The 20,950-nt window shown below is 37.6% G+C and overlaps 1 protein-coding gene across 7 annotated transcripts in view; it reads left to right on the top strand.

Moving 5' to 3' along the window:
* The first annotated feature begins 7,649 nt into the window (after positions 1 to 7,649).
* BCLAF1 (BCL2 associated transcription factor 1) overlaps positions 7,650 to 20,950 on the top strand; it is a 29,551-nt gene continuing 16,250 nt past the window's right edge. For 3 of the 7 annotated variants that reach the window (XR_003793668.1, XR_003793669.1, XR_003793670.1), the window contains exons 1-6: positions 7,673 to 7,788; positions 14,028 to 14,131; positions 15,889 to 16,002; positions 16,858 to 17,769; positions 19,009 to 19,674; positions 19,818 to 19,987. Coding sequence is in view for 4 of the 7 variants with exons in the window: in XM_029223591.1 (XP_029079424.1) it covers positions 15,899 to 16,002; positions 16,858 to 17,769; positions 19,009 to 19,674; positions 19,818 to 19,987 (1,852 nt within the window). In the remaining 3 variants the exon portion in view is untranslated. Of the gene's footprint in view, positions 7,789 to 14,027; positions 14,132 to 15,888; positions 16,003 to 16,857; positions 17,770 to 19,008; positions 19,675 to 19,817; positions 19,988 to 20,950 lie in introns of all 7 variants that reach the window. The other 4 variants (XM_029223592.1, XM_029223594.1, XM_029223591.1 and 1 more) reach the window with 2 other exon arrangements.

Here is a 20,950-nt window from a genome sequence, read left to right as displayed (position 1 = left end):
AACCTAATAACCCAATCAAAAAATGGGTAGAAGACCAAAACACATTCCTCCAAAGACAGATGGCCAACAGGCACATGAAAATATGCTCAACATTGCTAAATACCAGAGAAATGCAAATCAATCACACCGGTCAGAATGGCCATCATCAGAAAGTCTACAAACAAAGGCTGGAGAGGGTGTGGAGAAAAGGGAACCCTTCTGCACTGTTGGTGGGAATGTAAATTGATACAGCCACTATGGAGGACAGTATAGAGGTTCCTTAAAAAACTAAAAATAGAGTTACTATATGATCCAGAAATCCCACTCCTGTGCATATATCCGGAAAAGATGAAAACTCTAATAAGAAGAGATACATGCACCCCAATGTTCATAGCAGCACTATTTACAATAGCCAAGACAGAGAAGGAACCTGAGTGTCCATCAACAGATAAATGGATACAGATGTGGTGTGAATATATATATATATATATATATATATGCATATATACAATATAATATTACTCAGCCATAAAAAAGAATGAAATAGTGCCATTTGCTGCAATATAGATGGACCTAGAGTTTATCATACTAAGTGAAGTAAGTCAGACAGAAAGACAAATATCATACGATATCAGTTACATGTGGAATCTAAAATATGACCCAGATGAACTTATTCCAAAACAGAAACAGACTCACAGCGAAGAAAACAATCCTATGGTTACCAAAGGGGAAGAGGGGGAGGGATAAATTAGGAGTTTGGGATTAACAGATACATACTACTATTTATAAAATAGATAAACAACAAGGACCTAATGTGTAGCACAGGGAACTATATTCAATATCCTGTAACAACCTATAATGGAAAAGAATCTGAAAAAGAACGCATATATATATGTATAACTGAATTACTTTGCTGTACATCTGAAACTAACACAACATTGTAAATCAATTATACTACAATAAAATAATTAAAAAAAATAAATGTCCTAGGCAAAATCACAATAAAAACCACCAGGCTTTTGGGAAAAATAGGTTTGGGGTATAATACTCAAAAACTCCATCAGTTACACATGAAAAAAAAGTAGGAACCCAACAAATATGGTAGCAGACTTTTACACATGTTAAGTGGTTAAGAAATACATAAATACTAAAATAAAATAATATTTTATCTTAAAAATACCTGAAGTTTACTTGTAGAGATGGGTATCAGGAGGGTTGTGAGTTGTTGTCAAGTGGTAGAAGGAGGGTAATCTGAAATCAGAAGGAAAGATGTAACATGAACGGAGGATGAGTGTGAGTTGAAGTAGCTGGTAGGTGTTGGAGGTGTTTGCATGTTTCAGTATTCCAACCCAGTTCAGTTCAGTGGGGTGTAGTTACTGCATTCATGTAGTAATTCCTGCAGACAAGATTGCACATAAGCATATTCTGTCCTTGTCTTTTTGACCTCACACACTTGAAGCACTTGCTTCCCTTGGTCTGGTAGTCAGTCTCCTAGATGGTCCCCAATGATCTTCACCTCTTGGTATTTACACCTTCGTGTAGTTTACTTTCATACTGTACCAGGGATTGGTCTCGTTGACCAATAAAATACAGTAGAGTGATGGTGTGCCACTTCTGAGATTAGCTTATAAAACACTGCAGCTTCTGTCTTGGGCTCCCCTTTCTTCCGTCATTAACTCTGGGGGAAGCCAGATATAGTATGGGGACACTCAGGGATCCTATAGAGAGGTCCATGTGATGAGGAACTGAGGTCTGCCTACATCCACATGAATGGTCGTGGAGTGAATCTCCAGACTTCAAATGACTGCAGTCTCAGCTGACAGCTTGACTGCAACTACATTAGAGACCCTAAGCCAGACCCATCCAGATAACCCCTCCCAGATTCCTGACCCACAGCCACTGTGAAATAGTACCTGTTGTTTAAAGCTGTTAAATTTTGTTATGCAGAGAACTAATACACTTGATTTCATTTATTTCGTACCTCCCTGGCTGGTCTTTCTCTATCTCCTTACTGGTTCCTCCTCCTCTTTTAACAAATCTATAACGGTTGAGTTCCTTTGGGATTCAGTCCTGGGTCATCTCTTGTCTCTCTATATCTGTCATACTATGATATTAAGTATCATCTTTGTGCTTTATCTCTGAGCTGGAATTCTCCTTTGAACTACAGACCCACATATTCGACTTCGTATCTTGCCTCTCTACTTGGACGTTTCACAGACATCTTAAACCTAACATATTAAAAATGGAATTCCTAATTTCTTTTCTTTCTCCCAACCTGTTCATTCTTTCCTTCCCTATCATTCTCTCCAATCTTCCCAATTATTATAACGGTATCAAAATCCAGTTAATTAAGGCCAAAACCTAGATAGCAACACTAATTCCTCTTTGTCTAAACTCCTAATCCAATAAAGCAGCAAGATCTGTCCATCCGTTTCCAAAATAGATTTACAATTATTTACATTTTCCTTTTCTCACAATGATCATTGTTACCTCACCTAAACTACTAAAACAGCCTCCTAACTGGTCTCCCTGCCCACTGTCAATCCATTTCTCAGAGATAGCAGCTTGAATGATCCTTTTCAAATAAATCATGTCATACCTCTGATTACAAACTTTCGATAACTTTCTACTGCAGTTGGAATGAAATCCAAACCACTTATGTAGTTTATAGGCTTTGCATGACCTGCATTTATCTATTTACCCTCATCTTGAACCACCTTCCTCCTGATTCATTATGCTCAGTACCATTTTTTCCATTCCAGAAACATAAGGAGATCTTTTCTGCTCCAGGTATTTTGCACAGGTCAGTTTCTCTAACTGGAATATTCTTCCTCCTATTTTTCCTACTCCTTATCTTTTAGTTCTTCCCTTAAAGCTTGTCTCCTCACGAGGACTTTCCTGATGAAGCATCCTCTCTGAAGTAAGTCTCCCTCTCATATTCTCTGCCACTTCCTTACCAGTATCAGACCTTGTATTATGTCTGTTTCCATGTGTTCTGTCTGTCCCACTTATTAGATTGGCAGCCTCCTGGAGAGCAGTGTCAATGTTAGTCTTTGTCACCACTCTGTCCCAAGCACCTGGCTCAGTGTCTGTACACTGCACATACTTCATTTTCGTGTGTTAAATGAATGGATGAATGGATGGATGAACGAATGAATGAATGAATAAGCATGTGGTGAAATCCCACCAATTCTTTAAAAGCTAGGCCTTCCCTATTTCACCACTGGCACTTCTCCCATGAAGCTATCCTTTTGTTTCCTTTGTTTAGAGAGTTATACCCTATCTCTGCTAGATTTTGAGTTCCAACAGAGAAGAAGCAACGATGTCTTATTCCCATGATATCTGGACGATTATAGGTACTCAATAAATCAGTGGTTCTCAGATTTCAGTGTGTGTGCCTGCCCTCACAGATTCTGCCTTAGTAAGTGTGAACTGAAATTCAGTGTGTGTCATGGTTTATTTTTAAAATAAGCAACCCAGGTTATTTTTGTATCACACTTTGAGAATAAAATGGTACTGCCTGTCAATATCTGTGGTGACTCCTCTACACCAGGCTTAATTTTTAGTTCTCATAAGCAATGAGGGTGAAATTTCAACACCCCAAGAAGTCTGGAGAGCAAAGGGTTATTGTCCCCCTCCCCCAATGTAATATTTCACCATTTTTGGATATCCCCATACTTTTTGAGCCCTCTATGTAGTTTTAGCCCTCTGCTTGTGATGTCAATTGATTTTTCTTTTAAATTGTGTGTGTAGAACTGAGAATTTAGACCTTTTAGGGAACAGACACAGAAATATTTGTCTGCAGTTGTGTAGACAACTGCTTTAAAAGAAGGAGATGCTCTGCTCCTCTTATAACCTCTTAAGGGAGAAATGATTTTTGGTGACGAATCTAATCATAATTCCATTACCACATTTTAAGTAGACTTTCCTCTCTGCTCTTTAGTAGTTACATTAAATAGCCAGCTGGCATAATTTTGGGGCAAAGATTTCTTATGAAAACTTTGAAAGTATTACATATTCCATTTGTTGCAATAATCTTTGTGAGGAAGATGCACGTTAATCTTGGTGGGACTTACGAACAATGGTTACCAGTTGCACTTTGATATTTTAATTATTTTTCAAAATGGAGAAATGAATATTAAGGAACAATACTGTAATAAATAATTCTTGAATAAATAATTTTTGTAATTTTAAATCTTGGGGGAAAACAAAAAACTTTCACATTCTTAGTAGGCAAAAGAGGATAGAAAGAGTGGGGGATGGAAAACCCAGTCAACTTGTGTTCACCAGTAGGAAGTGAAATAGATTAGGCAAGGGGAAACATTTATTTCAATAGTACAAATAGGGAAAACTGTCAGACCATTTGGAAAAATGTCTTCATAAACAGAAACTGACTCTACTCAAAGTATGCAATTGAGGATTCTTGTTTGTGAGCAACAGAAACCAACTCTGGTTAACTCACTCAGAAAAGAAATTTACTGAAAGATATCAGCTAGCTCAAAGTACAATGCACATTTTACCACAACTAAAGAAAAAAAAAGAGTGAATGCAAAGCCTTGGGAAGGATAGGAACAGAGGAGGCAGCAGAAACGATAGCCAACCCCCTCCCCACTGCCCGCCCCCAGTCTTAATGGAACCTCTGTTGGCCCCATTTCCTCTTTTGCCTGCTTCTCACTACTGTTGTTGGGTTAGCAACGTCACTATTCTCAGGGAGTTAGGAGACAGGGACTCCAAATCCCCCCTCAACTTTAATTTCCCCAAATAACAGTTCCTCTATTGTTCAGCCTAAAAGCACAAACAAAATAAAACAAGCAAAACTAGTAGAATGAGGGAATTTGCCTTAGTGGTCTAGCCTTCCAACCCCATTTTCATTCCTATCTTCTTTGTCCTTTTCAGACATCAAGTCTTTTCCCGTTCTCCCTTTCAATTATCTTAAACAAAACAAACCAAAACCAAAACCCTAAGGAAAGAGTTTTATAAATACATTTGTGGTAAATTGTCAATCACTTATAAGTTAAAATTAGTTTACTAATTTATTAGATGTAAAATATTTCAGTATTCCTTTTGTATGCACTTATCTTATTTTTAAGTGACCTTTTATTTACTAATTGCTTTTAATTAATTAATTTGTTTATTTTGGCTGTGTTGGGTTTTAGTTGTGGCATGCAGGATCTTTCGTTGCACTGTGGGATCTTCGTTGTGGTGCGTGGGCTTCTCTATAGTTGCGGAATGGAGGTTTTCTCTCTAGTTGTGGCATAAGGGCTCCAGAGCGCGTGGGTTCTATAGTTTGAAGCACGCTAGCTCAGTAGTCGTGGTGCGGGGGCTTAGTTGACCGGAGGCATGTGGGATCTTAGCTCCCCTACAGGGATAGAACCTGCATCCACTGCATTGGAAGGCGGATTCTTTACCACAGGACCACCAGGGAAGGCCTGCGTTTATCTTATTAATAAGGTTAGTCATTTGTTTACAATTTATATTTCTTCTTGGAACAATTTTCTATTTTTATTCAATGTCTTTTTGTTAAATGGGCTCTTGATTTTCCCCGTATGTCTCTCTCCACATTATTTGTATTTTCAACAGGAAACAAGAGAATGGAACAAAGAATGCAACTGTAATGGTGGAATTTCAGGTTTTGAAAGTAAAATAAGACAATACAGTGAAGTACATAAAACATGATCTAAATTCAAGATCCTCTAATTTGGAGGTTGGTAAAAGCAAGTATCTCAAATCAAATGGATTTAATTCAAGGGAAGCCTGGACTGCTTTTTATTGAATTCTTCAGGTATTCAGTAACACCTGTATCTTGGTATAGAACTGATCTTTTTTCTTTTGATTTTGAAATACCTGATGTTAATCTGGAATGAAGATTCTGTTATAGAAAATGTATTTGAAGACGCTAAAGCAGAGAGCTGAAACAATTCTCACACCACTAGCGGTTGAGACGTACCTCTAGGTATTTTGAGGTATTTACTATTTACTAAATTTAGAAAGTTTTTAGGTTTACTGTAAGTGCAGTAAAATTTACACACACCGGATACAGAGGAATTTTCGGTAGATTTTACTTGAGAGAAGGTGAGTATAAACCAATTTGCAGTCATTATTGTAATGACAAGAATACTGCTAAAGTGTTCCAATGTGTCTTGTCTCCTTTGTTATTACCTCAGGTTATTTGAAAGCACAGTTATACTACCTCACATTGAAAGGTGACTTCATTTTCAATGCATTTGCAATAGAATTGCAGAAAAAGGCTTAAGATAATATCCTAGCTTGCAAAGCACTCCTGTCAGATTTTTGTGTATTTTGAAAAAATGGATAAGGGCTTTTAGCCCTAAGGGGTCCCCCCCTCCCCCTCCTTTACCTGCAGAATAGTAGAGTTTTGTATTAAGCCATCAATGGTTAGGTTTTCTTTTTATTTTCTTTTAATATAGTTTATCCATTCAACATATATTTAATGAGCACCTACTAAATGCTTGGGACTTATCAGTGCACCACATAGGCCAAAGATTACTGTTTCCACATTCTGATGGTGATGATGGGGTGAGGGGCAGGCTGTACAACAAGAGAAAACTGAGAATACATCCCATGAAAATCACGTATTTTTTCCAGTTGAGCTGGTATATTGGATTGTGAGGAGAGAACCCCCTAAGTACAGTGTTAAATTCACAACTAGGGCCCAATACTGGACTGCATTTAACTGACAGAAGACTGGTTGCTAATTACAACTTTGAAATCCTTTAAGGCAGTTTACGTGCCTAAAGAACAAAGTTATAACGGTTTTAGGCCCAAAGGAAGTAAGTGCAGCAAAGTATTAATAGAAAACGTGCTATATGGCTCCTGCTGAAATTCTATCCAAATCAAATGTGGCTTGCCTATTTATAACCTGATTTATATTTTTGGCAGATTAGACTGTGTTTCTCGGCCAGCACAACTGATCGTTAAGCTTCGTGCTCTGCTTTATTTTCATGCTCATGCCAACGTCCCTAAGTTCCGAAGTGGTAATGCTTCAACCACGTCCGAGAAAAAGCATCCTCTGACGCTAAACAGCCAAGAAGCCTAAGCCGCTTCGGAGCACTGCAGCGTGAACTCCGCTACGCGCGGTAGAGTTGGTGTGACGCCACTCAAAAAAGGGACTTAGATCGTGGCCATTTCTCTCCTTTTTAAGTGCGTCTGACATATTTTCTATCAAAGCAAAAGCAGCACTTCCTGGTTTCCAGTTGGCGTCGGAGAACTCGGCGCTTCCTGGCGTAGAGAGACGCAGTGTGCGAACAGAGCAGCCCCTTGCCTCCGCGTCTTTTCTTCAGTGTGAGATTATCTTTTTGCTGGCCTGGTCTGAGTTGGCGCCACAGAAAGCATGGACCAGACGAACAAAAAGTGGGGGCGACAGAAAAGTCCAGAGGGTTCCCTCAACGCAAGGCAGAGAGGCCAGCGTACCCAACCGTGTGGTCCATCGACCTCAGGGCCGAGCGACAAGACCCCGCCCGCTGTCTACCGCCACCCTGGCGGAGGCGGCTGCTAAAGGCCGGAAGGCGGGGCCGCCAGATAATCGCGCGAGACCAGCCACGCGACTTCCCAGAAAGCCTCGGGAAACATCTTTTTAACGGCCAGGGAGCCGGTTTAGGGCGGAGGGGTGGGCGGGGCCTGCCCATATATTTAGCAGCACCGGAGGCCACGCCCCAAATCGGAAGTGACGGAGAGGAGCTAGCGCGTCGAAGGTAGCTCTATGGTTTTCCTCCCGTGCTTGAGTCGGGAAATGGCCGCGGTGTAGTTACGAGGAAGATAAGTCCCGGGAACCGTGCTTCGGCGTGTCAGGTAGGCCTTGCGTTGCATTCACATCACTCAAAGGGCAGTGTATGTGGAGGAGGAATGAATATTGTTGAACCTTTTGTTGGTAGTGGCGGGTTGGCGGCGACAGGAGAACCCAGGAGACCTTGCGCCGTTATTTATGCGTTTCCCGGTCAGCTTCCCTCAGGTTTTCGAGGCACTACGGCCCGAAAAGGTGGGGGTGGGGTGAGCAGCGAGAACGGTGTGCGCGCGCGCGCGCGCGGCTCCGAGCCTGGCTCGATACCCACAGACCGCGCGGCCTTCTCATGCGCTTGCGCAGATCTCTCTCTTCAACCCTTCCCCCATTTCCTCTGCCCGGACCTCTGCTCGCGCCCGACTGAACGCTCGCCTCGCGCACGCGCGCTTCCTCCTCCCTCCCTTCGCCGCCTTCGGCCCCTGAGGCGGCCCGAGGTACAACTTGTGTTCGCCTCTCGCCACCTTTCTTCCCGGCCTTTGGGGCTTTGATAGGATCACTGACGTGCAGCGAAGTGCCTTGGGTAGGTTAGCTAACCCCTTTCCGCGTCGTTTGAACTCCTTTTCCCCGGCTTCACGCTCCCAGTCGGTTTACGCCTTATTTTGGTTACCTCACTTTGTCTTAGGATCTTGTTCCGCTCTTCAGACCCCGGCATCGCCTCCGGGGTTGCGGGAAAATTTTCTTCGGGGCTAATCTAATCGGCCCCCCCCCCCCCCCCGTTAACTCTGCTTTGAAGCGAAAGTGCACTTTTGACTGTAGGAGTTGGTGCCTAATCACGGTTTCCTAGTTTGGGCAGCGGGCCTTAGTCGATGGATCTAAGAACGGCCCCGCCACCCCCGGGCCTAAAGGGCAGTTGTGTAGTACCCGCGAAGCCACGTCCTTTTTGCGAGAGTTTCAGCCCCTTGTACCTCGTTAGAAATGTTGCAGCCGTGGTTGGTACAGTTGGTGGTATACATGGAGGGGAGTGGTGAGTTGAGGTTAAGGACTTTGCCCTCATTTTATTTAAGTCCGTAGTTGGCTTTATTTACTTTTAAGGTTTATCTCGTCAGAATCAATTAGTAGTACTGGCAGCTACTTTTCGATGTCAAAAGTTTTTTTTTTATAAATCATTTTGAATTGAAAAAACTGAGACTAAAGTTGGAGGCAGATATGACCAAAAATGATGTACAGAGATTAGCTGCTTCAGACTTGTATCTTTTTGCAGCAGCGCCTTTAAAATTTTTTTGGTATTAAAAAGCAAAACAAAATTTCTTATCTCTCAATGTAAATTTTCTTTCCCATTGGACTGTAGTTGGGAAGAAGGGTTGGGCTGCAGGTCAGACAATAAAGAACCTTTACATAGGAAAAACCCCTACCAGTTTATTTGCATTATTATGTGATCCTAGCCAATTTAGGGTAGGTAATCGAATCGAACGTTTGTGTGTCTGAAATAACTCACTTTAGGTGAACAACCTAAAGCCTGTTTACTGATGGCAGTTAGCTTTTTTTTTTTAAATACCGCACTTTCACTGATACATTGTGGTAAACATTGAAATCCCCCTTGATTCAGATAATTAAAATGGTGGCAAAGGAAATTTTTTAGGCAGAGCTGACTCTTGACTTGGAAGAACAATAGTATTTTAGTACTTGGAAATAGACCTGTAAAAACTTGTCACTTGGTAGGCTCAGGTCTAGTTGAGTTTATTGAATGACTTAATGTGGGCAGCTAGCTGTACTAGATTAACTATGTGAGTCACGACTTACAGAAACGAAGAAAGTCTTTACAGTTCTACATAGAGCTTTGGATTGGGAGTTTCCAGAAGCTACATTCAAAACCATTAGTTGACCACTAGCTGAATTCTCCTGTGTAATTTACAGTGATTTATTAAATAACAAGAAGTAGGTAAGGGGATCAAGAAGTCCAACTTATATCTCCGGGTAGTAAGTGTAAATGTTTAGTTTATAGTTGTAGGTTAGGAATTTGTTCATTTTTCAACTCCAGTTTCTTAAACAGTGGTCATCAGTATTACGTCGGAGTCTTAAATATTAAATGTTTTATTTGTCCTCAGGGCTGGGAAAGAAACAGTCTACAAACATTAATGTAGTAATAATACAGGCCTACATTTGTGTATTATTTTGGAATTTTCAAACACTTTAATTTTACTTGATCCAGTATTTGTCCTTATACTAGGTGGAGGCCAAAAAAGGTAGAAAACTTTTTAGGGCTACATGAACCAGGGATTGGCACACCCTGGTCTAGAATGAAGGTATTCTTTCTTCTTCTCAGTTCTGTGCGCTTTTTTTTTTAAAGCAGGCTGACAAGGAGCTGGACAAAGAACTAAAAATTTGCAGCTAAACCTATCATTTTTTAAAGCTTTTACTTGTGGAAATTTTCAAGCACAAAGTAGAGAGAATAGTGAACTGTTTGTTATCTAGGTTAAATAATTATCAGCATTTACCAATTTTAATATTTTTAAAAAATTTTTATTTTATATTGGCATATAGGTGATTAACAGTGTTGTGTTTCAGGTGTACAGCAAAGTGATTCAGTTATACATATACATATATCCATTCTTCAAATTCATTTTTTCTGGAGTGTTTTAAAGCAAAATTACTTTTTTGTAATGCTGGTTAATGCCATATCAAAAATATCAAACTTAAATATAGTAATCATTTGAAGCAGAATTAATAAACTGCAGTTAAGACTGTCACAGACCAGGTTTACCAATAATGATAGTTAACATTTGAATGCATACCATGTGCCAAACTTTAAGTTGCTTACATTTATTAGTTCAGTTTGTTAATTTTAAGCCTATGAGTAAGTACCGTAATTAACCTTATTTTATAAATGTGGAAACTGAAGCTGGAAGAGATTAAGGTAATTTGTCCAGTGTTGGACAGCTAGTTAATGGTCAAGCCAGAATTTTGAACCTAGTCAGTTGGAGTAAGAGTCATGGGATATTAATTTTAGGATTATTAAAGATGTGAATAGCAATAATTTGTTTACAAAATCTGGAGCCCAGATTCCCTGAGTATGATAAAATTAAGATGGCTCAAGTATGCTTGAAAGGGTAACCTAAAGAATCTCTTCTGGAGGAGCTTCAACTTGGGCATTTTGTTGAGCCCAGTTGTCTTTGCTCTTTCCGTCACTTGTGTTCTAGCTGATCATTATGTATTATTCCATAAATGATATGCTCTGTTAAGAACTTTATTTTTGGACCTGCTGCCTGGCTTGAGGGATCTCAGTTCCCTGACGAGGGATTGAGCTGGGCCACATCAGTGAAAGCCCAGAATCCTAACCACTAGGCCACCAGGGAACTTTATTTAGAAAAATAAAGCCTGACTCATTCTCTTGTGTTCTTCACTGGGTGGTGAATCATTTGGATAAAGGTGCATGAAGCACTTTATTCTCTGTCTCTTTTTACAGTGTGTTAGTAAGTGATCTTGTTTAGAATAGAGGGAAGATTGATTTGACATTTTGAATTATATATGTAGGTTATGGCCACATCAGGCGCCTGTCAGGGTATCGGAGAGAGCACAGGAGATCTTGGTCAAATTCTGGATTAACTTTTTACAGTCTGTGACCATGGGCAGCCTAAAAGGGCAAACAAATCTCCTGTTTTTGCTCCCAAATTTGCACTTCTTCCAGATACTTGAGCCCAAAACTTAGAATTTAGGAGCACCATTGATTTTTCGTTTTCTTTTTTTTTCAATTCCCTGTGCTTCACACCACTAACAATCTGTGAGCAAGTACTGTTGACTCTATGTACTTCCAAACCAGATTCTGGATTTGCTTCGTTTTTCTTTCTTTATTGCTACCACTTTATCCAGGCAACCATTATATTGAACTTCAACCTTCTAGTTTGTCTCCAAGTTCTTCTTTCCAAGTTGTTCATGCTCTACCCAGCAGCCATCTTAAATCTTATGGTGTGACTTCCCTGATAAGGCTTTCCAGGGCTTTCCCATTACAGTTAGAATAAAATCTAGACTCTTTACTCTGGCCTACTTACTAGATGCTATTTGATTTGCTCCTTTCCTGTCTCTCCTGTTTTATCTTATACCCTCTCCTTGATCACAGCGCCTCAACCTTCTTACTGGTCTTTTTGTCCTGAATTTGCTACATTTGTGTCCTTTGCCTAGAATGCTTTTCTTTTCTTGGGTCTTTGCAATGTTCCTTGTCTTTAGCTTAACTGTTACCTCTTTAAACACAGTTCAAGGACCCACCGTAGTAGTCCTGCTCTTCACCTCTTGACATACTACTTTTTTGTTTTCTCTCTTCCCCTAGCTTGAACATAAGCTCCAAGAGAGTAGGGAACTTAATGTCTCACTTAAAGTGTTATATTTCCTACACTAGAATAGTTGTGCCTGGCTTGTGATAGGCACCTTTGTTGTAAATTCATATGAATTCTGAAAGCTTAAATTCATCTGAAAGATGGGGTTAAGTATGTAGCTTATAAGGTTATGAGGATTAAATCAGGTGATTTTATTTAAAGTCACCTAGCACAGTTCTGGGCACATGGTTGGTAGTTAAATTTGCTGTAATTTGTTGATTTCTGTTCTTCTTTAGTTGTTTTTGGGAGGGCAGGGACCTTTTACAGTTATGTCTCCCATAATATTTAGCACAGTGCTTTGTACATAGATTTCATTAAAAAAAAAAAAGAAATGGAGCAGATTACAGTCTTTGTACTATCTTAAATATTAATATGTTATTAAATGTTAAATATAATTTACATTATATATTATTAAGTATATTGTGTGACATTTTATATATGATCATTGAGTTCTTGGTATGGATACTTGAGAATGTATTCATAGATTGTGAACAAGAATGTATGTCTCATCTACTAGTCTAACAGCCTACAGCCCCTCCTTCCTCACTGCTATTTCTAGTGTATATTTTCTTGGAACTTCAGAAAATCATCACTTGGAGTAAAGAGAGATTTGGCAGTTGGTTCTTCTCTGGATATATAGAAATTAAAATTAGCCTTTTAGAATTGTTTGGGGGAAGTGTTAGCTAAAATGAGCCTTGTATCACTTCCAGCAGTGAATCAGTAGTATTGGACTTCTAGGTCAGCATAAAGTTTCATAACAACGCACCAATTTAGATGATGAGAGTTTTCCTCTGCCCACTTGGGGGATTTGATATTTTTAAAACTAAACATGCAAGGACTTTAGAAATCTTTCTGTTTCTGTATCCATGACCTTTTGTTTTTGCTAATTTTTATTTTGGTGTATTTCCCTTAATTGCTAAGTTTCTGAAAGCTCAGATCTCTTAATCCCCTCAGCTGTAGGGCCATGGGTATTTAGGGGACATATTCTTGATTTACCAGTTTAATTTTAATTTCTTCTACTTTGTATTTTCATTGTTATTACATTTTTCATTGGATTGATAACTTGGTAAGATTCACAGATTTTCATATTAATGTTTTTTTTCATTCAAGCTGGTTTATGAATTCCTTGAGTATAGGCATGTACAATGTTAATTGTTTAGTTTCTGCTCCCCTAGTGTTTTTTGACTGTTCTTTGCACATAATTGATAATCACTGAATGTTATTCATTAGGCTAAGTTTTTCAGTAAATACTGAAACTACTTAATAGTCTGTGCAGAATTTAAATTTATTTTCATAGTAATGGTAAATTAGGAGGAGCATTGGCTTCCAATAGATATTTGTTTCATCTACTGGCTGTTCTTTTATTGGAACATCTGTACATGTATCAAAATGCTTTTAGGCACAAAATTAGAATTACTGTGATGGCTGTTAACACGAATTTAAAAAAACAGCTTCAAATGAAACCAAACTGTATGAAAGGAAGTGACCAGGAGAGAATAAGATCAATAGCAGAGCACTAAAATAAACTCATATTGTAGTTAAGTTACAAACTGTAGCGTTATGAATACTAACTATAGATACACGACATGTTTTGATATACCAAGATGGCCACTTATGCCAGCCACTTTGGAATTTTCTGATAGGATGACAGCATAGCTTCTGTTTTCTAAAGCCCAAATTGCTAAAATTAGAATTCAGGTGTTTGAATTAAAGGTGCTTCAGTTTCATAATGCACTGCTGCATTCTGATTGAAACAAAAAAAGTTAAGTTCCTTTAAGCTTTTGTGGTTAAAAATTTATTTCCTTAATCAGTTTTCCATTCCCTGAAATATTTAGTGCCTTTATTAAGAGTTTTTTATAGCAGTGTTGAGTGTGATGCCTTGTAAACAGTGGATTTTTAATTTACCATAATTCAAATTCGTATTTTTTTTTTATCTTTGCTAGGAGTTTGAATTTAGAATTTAATTTCTCAGAACATTCTCTCCAGGAAGAATTTTACAGTATCTCAAAGACTTCACTTGATTGCTTGATCCTGCGTAAAACCCAAGGTAAATAATATCCTTTATTCTAGTTTTCAGTTTTGGCTTATTTAAGAAAATGTGACTTCTGAACTCATGATTTAGACTGATTAAAAGTGATGTGGTCTGAAACTCTTGGGGGCTTTCTGGTGGCTTGTATGAAGTAAGCCAGATTTTAAAAGATAGTTTTAAGGAAAAGATTGTCTATCTCTTCTGCTTCTAGGTTGTGTGCCTGCTTCTACTTCTATAAACACATCTGCTTAAAGACTCAGAACACACAAAGTTATTTAAAAATAAAACGACAAAATAACTCTGCTTATTTAACTACCTTCCTTTATGCATGCAAGAGGAGTTCTGTAACTTAGCTTTTTTCCCCTTATGTGGGTGTTAAGGTAATTAAAATTGATTGCTTATTTTGTGCTACGCATTGTATTAAGTATATTACATGTATCAACTTGTTTAATCCTCACTATAACTCTGAGGAGAGTACTGTCTTTATGTATTTCCTAACTTACTTGGAATTAAGAGTGGGAGAAGACAAAGCTGGTATTTGTCTCTTTGAAGATAGATATGTTTTGTTTTAAAATAAATACTTGACACCCCTTGAATTTGTCATTTATGTGGTTTTTCGGTGAGGAAGTATGCAGACATCATTGTCTCCTCTATAATTCAGCTCATCTTAGTACTTTCAAATAGTATTTCATAATACTGAGCAAAGTCTAGGTAGGTCAAATAAGTGCCCTAAGACATTTTGGTAGTAGGAGAAATGGTTTAAATATATGGCAATTGCAGGCTATTAAGAAAGTTTAATGAGTTGTTTTCTATGGAAAAAATTACTTATTTTGTATAAGTTAGTGGAAATTTGGAAATAGTGTAGCAGGAATAAAGTTGGGAGGCATATGTATATGTTTAATTTTGTGAAGAGTAGATCTTATAAATCATTTAGTCCTGTTACTGATTTCTGTGAGGTCTGATTATTGTATTAGATACTAGGTAGTGTTTAGAAAAGTTACAATACTGGTGCCCAAGTTCTCTTTTTCCTGTAGTTCCAAATTATCTCTTTCTTGCAGCAATCTCTTCGGTTTATTCATCTTTTATCCTTTTTCATCTTCTCACCAGAAGGCTACAGGGTGAACCTAGGCATTGTCACATAAGTCCATTTTTATTCTGCAGTCATGACTATTGAAAGCAGAGCCATGGCTCCAGCTGTTCAGACTTAGTGACCTTTATTCTACTAGGAGACTATCCATCACCATTCCAAGCAGTATTGTATACATGGAGTGGTCAATTTAGTCCCATTTCAAGGCCATAAAGCACTTATGATGGCAGTCGGGTAGGTTTATTCTATATTTTTTAGTATTGCGCCACTTGTACTTTCTTTTTTTCAGGTTCGTTATCTGTAATACTCTGATGTTATTTATCTTTTTTACAGGAGAGGTAGGCATTTGTATTGGGCATGGAATAACATCTAACATGCTGCTGTAGTCTGATATCATTGCTCTTTCTGGCTTCTGCAGCTGCTGCCTTTTTGGATTGAGGCACATAGGTGGGGCAGTCCATAGAAATCTTCTGTTGTGTCATCACTATACAGTACCTGTCATGTAGGTGAAAATACAGTTTTAGTTAGGGATAATTGACTGTCTTAGTACTCATGAATAATGATGAGTAATATCCTTTGAGAAACTTACGTCTTGTAAATTCAATTTGTATCCGAAAATAAGTTAAATAATTGAAACATCTTCATTTGTATTGTGATTTTAACCTTTTTCGTGCTCTCATTTGACTAGGAGAAAAGAAATGGGTCGCTCCAATTCTAGATCACACTCTTCAAGATCAAAGTCTAGATCACAGTCTAGTTCACGATCAAGATCAAGATCACACTCTAGAAAGAAGAGATACAGGTGAATTACTGTGCTTTTAATTCCTTAAATAATGATAATAATCATATCAGCTAACACTTATGAAGTGCTTACACAGAATGCTACATTCATTAACATGTTTTATTCGTAAAGAATCCTGTGAATGGATCTATTGTTATCCTTGTTTTAGAGTTAGTTCACTGGGGGTCTTGGAATGTATTTCCTGCAGATAAGCGGGAACTGCTGTAATGTTAAGAGATGAATTGGATAATGTAAGAATTATTTGGCAGTAAGCAGTCTTTGCATACTGTTTCATAGTTTCTCATTTCTGACTCTGAGGTCTCAATAGGTTTATTGTTTAAAAATGATAAACTCTGGTTGTCTTTCTTTAAGTAGTAATACATACTTAACATAGAAAATAGAGACCACAAGTAGAAAATAAAAGTGACCATAATTGCATTACGAATTAATACTTGTTTATGATTTTCCTGTACTATTTTTCTAGGCCTAAGTTTTTATTATGCATGCATTTAGCCAATGGTATTTCACTGGTGAATGTTCTTCCATGGCATTACATTTTCTTTTAACACTATCACTTTAAGTGCCTGCATAAAGGTACTGTAACTTGTTAGTTTGTCCTATTGTTGGTTGTCAATTTTTTCCCGTTTTCTGTGCCTTCACTCCTAAGCCCTTTATTTTCTCAATATTTACCTTAGAATTGAGATTTTCTTCATTGAAAACAGTAAACTTTTACTTTTGTATAACTGAGGGCTTTTTAAAAAATAATACATTTTTGGCTTTGACACTTTATTTACGTGTTATATTCAACCAGAAGTATTTGGGATGGTAGGATGTAATAGTTTATTTTTCTTGGATTGATATTTATTTCATTTTTAGTTCTAGGTCTCGTTCCAGGACATATTCAAGATCTCGTAGTAGAGATCGCATGTATTCTAGAGATTATCGCCGAGATTACAGAAATAATAGAGGAATGAGACGACCATATGGGTACAGAGGAAGGGGTAGAGGGTATTATCAAGGAGGAGGAGGTAGATATCATCGAGGTGGATATAGACCTGTTTGGAATAGAAGACACTCCAGGAGTCCTAGACGAGGTCGTTCACGTTCCAGGAGTCCAAAAAGAAGATCCGTTTCTTCTCAAAGATCCCGAAGCAGATCTCGCCGGTCATATAGATCATCTAGGTCTCCAAGATCATCCTCTTCTCGTTCTTCATCCCCGTATAGCAAGTCTCCTGTCTCTAAAAGACGAGGGTCTCAGGAAAAACAAACCAAAAAAGCTGAAGGGGATCCCCAAGAAGAGAGTCCTTTGAAAAACAAATCACAGGAGGAACCGAAAGATACATTTGAACATGACCCATCTGAATCTATTGATGAGTTTAATAAATCATCAGCCACATCTGGTGATATTTGGCCTGGCCTTTCAGCATATGATAATAGTCCCAGATCACCCCATAGTCCTTCACCAATTGCTACACCACCTAGTCAGAGTTCATCTTGCTCTGATGCCCCCATGCTCAGTACAGTACACTCTGCAAAAAACACCCCCTCTCAGCATTCACATTCCATTCAGCATAGTCCTGAAAGGTCTGGGTCTGGTTCTGTTGGAAATGGATCTAGTAGATACAGTCCTTCTCAGAATAGTCCAATTCATCACATCCCTTCACGAAGAAGCCCTGCAAAGACAATCACACCACAGAATGCTCCAAGAGATGAGGCTAGGGGACGTTCCTCATTTTATCCTGATGGTGGGGATCAGGAAACTGCAAAGACAGGAAAATTCTTAAAAAGGTAAGAACTAAGAGAATTTAGATTATAATATTAATACTTCTGATCTTTGAATTCTTTTTGGATTTTAAGGCTAAAAATTGCATTGTGATATGTATTTAGCTATTTTTACTCCTGACTTCCTTCTTTATAAGATAATTCCAAGTTGGTTTTATTCATATCTTGTTAACTTTGGAAGTGAAGTATTCTAATAAATGTTTATGAAGCTAATTCATATTCCTCCTTTTCATTTTATCCATTTTTAGTCAGTCCAGAATTGAGAATATAAATGAGAAATTGAGTAGCATAAAGCATAACTAATGGTTAACATGTTGTAAAAACAGTAAAAACAGATTAATTTTATAAGCGTTAGCTTATTTTGTACTCTTCACCATTATAAAGTGACCTACATAAATAATGCAGTTATATTACATGTTCTTGTGTGGTATTATAAACAGTCCAGCTGCCAGTTTTTAACGAATGTGCCTGACTGTAGAAAAGATAATAAATGGTATTTCTTACTCAAGTAAACATTTCAGAGAGATACTTGGTTTGAATTCTAATTTCAAGCATTGCTAAAGGTTACTAAAAAGCTTAATGAAAATGGGTTGCTAAGGTAGTGTGATTGACTTACAAGTGAGGGAATACTGCAAGCATGCTATTTATGGTTTAGTGCTATACAATCTAAAATTAATTTTCTTAGTGGACTGATACATAGTTTCTACTTAATATTGCCAGAAAGCATCATTTTCTACTGCAAAGTATATATGAACTATTTTGTGATCTAGATAGACTATTAAATATCTAATATTAATTACCTTGAAGTCCACTTTTTTGAACTCTTATTTATATTAGATAAGTGAAATAGTCTGAGATTTTGAGTATAATCATAAGTAGAATTTTAATAGATAAGTGTATTGTTTATTAGTGGTTCTTAGCCTCAAATTAAGCTGTGTTGTATGTTCTAGAATCTGGATTTGTTAGTGCAGAATTGTGGACTATAAATAGAACAGGTTTTTGAGAATGGCTTTACTTTTTTTAAACTTTAGGAAGTCTAATATGTAAATTTATTTAAAAACTCAGTACATAAGCTGTATGGATGCTTTAAATGCTTTTTAAAAGTGGAATCTGAAAAAGCACTTTTCAGTAGGGTTTTTTCCTCTTATTACTGGTCCTGTGATATTGGGAAGCACAATTAAGTATGCAAGTGATCTGCAATGAATGCAATCCAGAGTTACCATCCTCTTCTTTGCTTATTCACAGGTTCACAGATGAAGAGTCTAGAGTATTCCTGCTTGATAGGGGTAATACCAGGGATAAAGAGGCTCCAAAGGAGAAAGGATCAGAGAAAGGGAGGGCAGAGGGAGAATGGGAAGATCAGGAAGCTCTAGATTACTTCAGTGATAAAGAGTCTGGAAAACAAAAGTTTAATGATTCAGAAGGGGATGACACAGAGGAGACAGAGGATTATAGACAGTTCAGGAAGTCAGTTCTTGCAGATCAGGGTAAAAATTTTGCTACCGCATCTCACCGGAATACTGAGGAGGAAGGACCCAAGTACAAGTCCAAAGTTTCATTGAAAGGCAATAGAGAAAGTGATGGATTTAGAGAAGAAAAAAATTATAAACTTAAAGAGACTGGATATGTAGTGGAAAGGCCTAGCACTACAAAAGATAAGCACAAGGAAGACGACAAAAATTCTGAAAGAATAACAGTAAAGAAAGAAACTCAGTCACCTGAGCAGGTAAAGTCTGAAAAGCTCAAAGACCTCTTTGATTACAGTCCCCCTCTACACAAGAATCTGGATGCACGAGAAAAGTCTACCTTCAGAGAGGAGAGCCCACTTAGGATCAAAATGATAGCCAGTGATTCTCATCGTCCTGAAGTCAAACTCAAAATGGCACCTGTTCCTCTTGATGATTCTAACAGGTAATCCACACTGATACCTAATAAATAATCTGTGGGTGGTTAGTTAATAATCCAGTTAGTTAATTTCTGAATGTACTTACCATTTTCATATTCAAACCAATGGTATATTTTGTTTGTATGTGTCTGTTACCGATATGCTCCAGACCTGCTTCCTTGACTAAAGACAGGCTACTTGCTAGTACACTTGTCCATTCTGTCAAGAAGGAGCAAGAATTCCGATCCATCTTTGACCACATTAAGTTGCCACAGGCCAGCAAAAGCACTTCGGAGTCATTTATTCAACACATTGTGTCCTTGGTTCATCATGTTAAAGGTATGTTTAGTATGTTTCTTATCGTGAATTAAATTTATCTTGTAAGTAAAAAAATGAACAGCTATGTGTAATGATTAATGCACCCCAGGGCTAGCAAGTATATATAGACTATTAAATTTTTGGAAAAATAGCACTACATGAAAGAGATAACAGTCTGGTTAACATTAAGACCTATTTAATAAAGTGATTTTTAATATTTAATAAAGTGATTAAAATGCTAAATAGAATTAAAACATACCCTAAAAATCTGTATTATGGTAAAACATGACGTAGATTTCTACAATGCTAAAAGTCTTTTTGAAATGTACCGTAATACTGTATTTGAAGTGCAGGGTGCTTACAGATTATCTTTGATTGCATGCATGGGACTTGTATTAATGTACTCTTGGCACTGGATTTATAACAAAGTGGGGCAGTATTGTTATTATTAAGAATTTCTCTTTAACTTTTAAAGAAACTTGAAACCAGTGGGGAGAAACAGTATTAATTTCCTGTGTTAATTTTGTATTAGTTAACTTGTTATAATATTTGGCTTTTTTATATGATAAATAAACAAGAAAAAACATTGTTAGGAGTTTTAAAGGGGAAAAATTTCAAGAAATTTATAAGTATGTTGGATAAGTAGTGATTCTGTGAATGGTGACTGATTAGGATAATCATTATGACATTTCTTTAGGTCCTGGGGTTGATAAGGGTGTTCGTTTCAACTGAGTAGTGATGTTCTATTTTCACTAGTATGTAGTTTTAGTTTCAAAGTTACTAATAATTTTCAAAGGTTTTAGCATGTGACTTTTTGGGCAAATAGAACTTGTTTTTATTATTTTGGTTTTGTGTTTGAAAGGCAGTTTACTTTGAAATAGTTTCTTACCCAGGAATCTCCGTGGCTGTTGCTCTGAAAAGCCGTTTTCTGAAAAGTTTGTCTTTGGATGTGAGAACAACTCATAATAGCTGAAACTTGCCTTT

This window comes from Monodon monoceros, unplaced genomic scaffold, assembly GCF_005190385.1.
Source record: "Monodon monoceros isolate NGI ecotype Baffin Bay Population unplaced genomic scaffold, NGI_Narwhal_1 Super_Scaffold_15, whole genome shotgun sequence".
In the NCBI taxonomy this organism is placed as follows: Eukaryota; Metazoa; Chordata; class Mammalia; order Artiodactyla; family Monodontidae; genus Monodon; species Monodon monoceros.
This window is presented reverse-complemented; position numbering and strand designations above follow the sequence as displayed.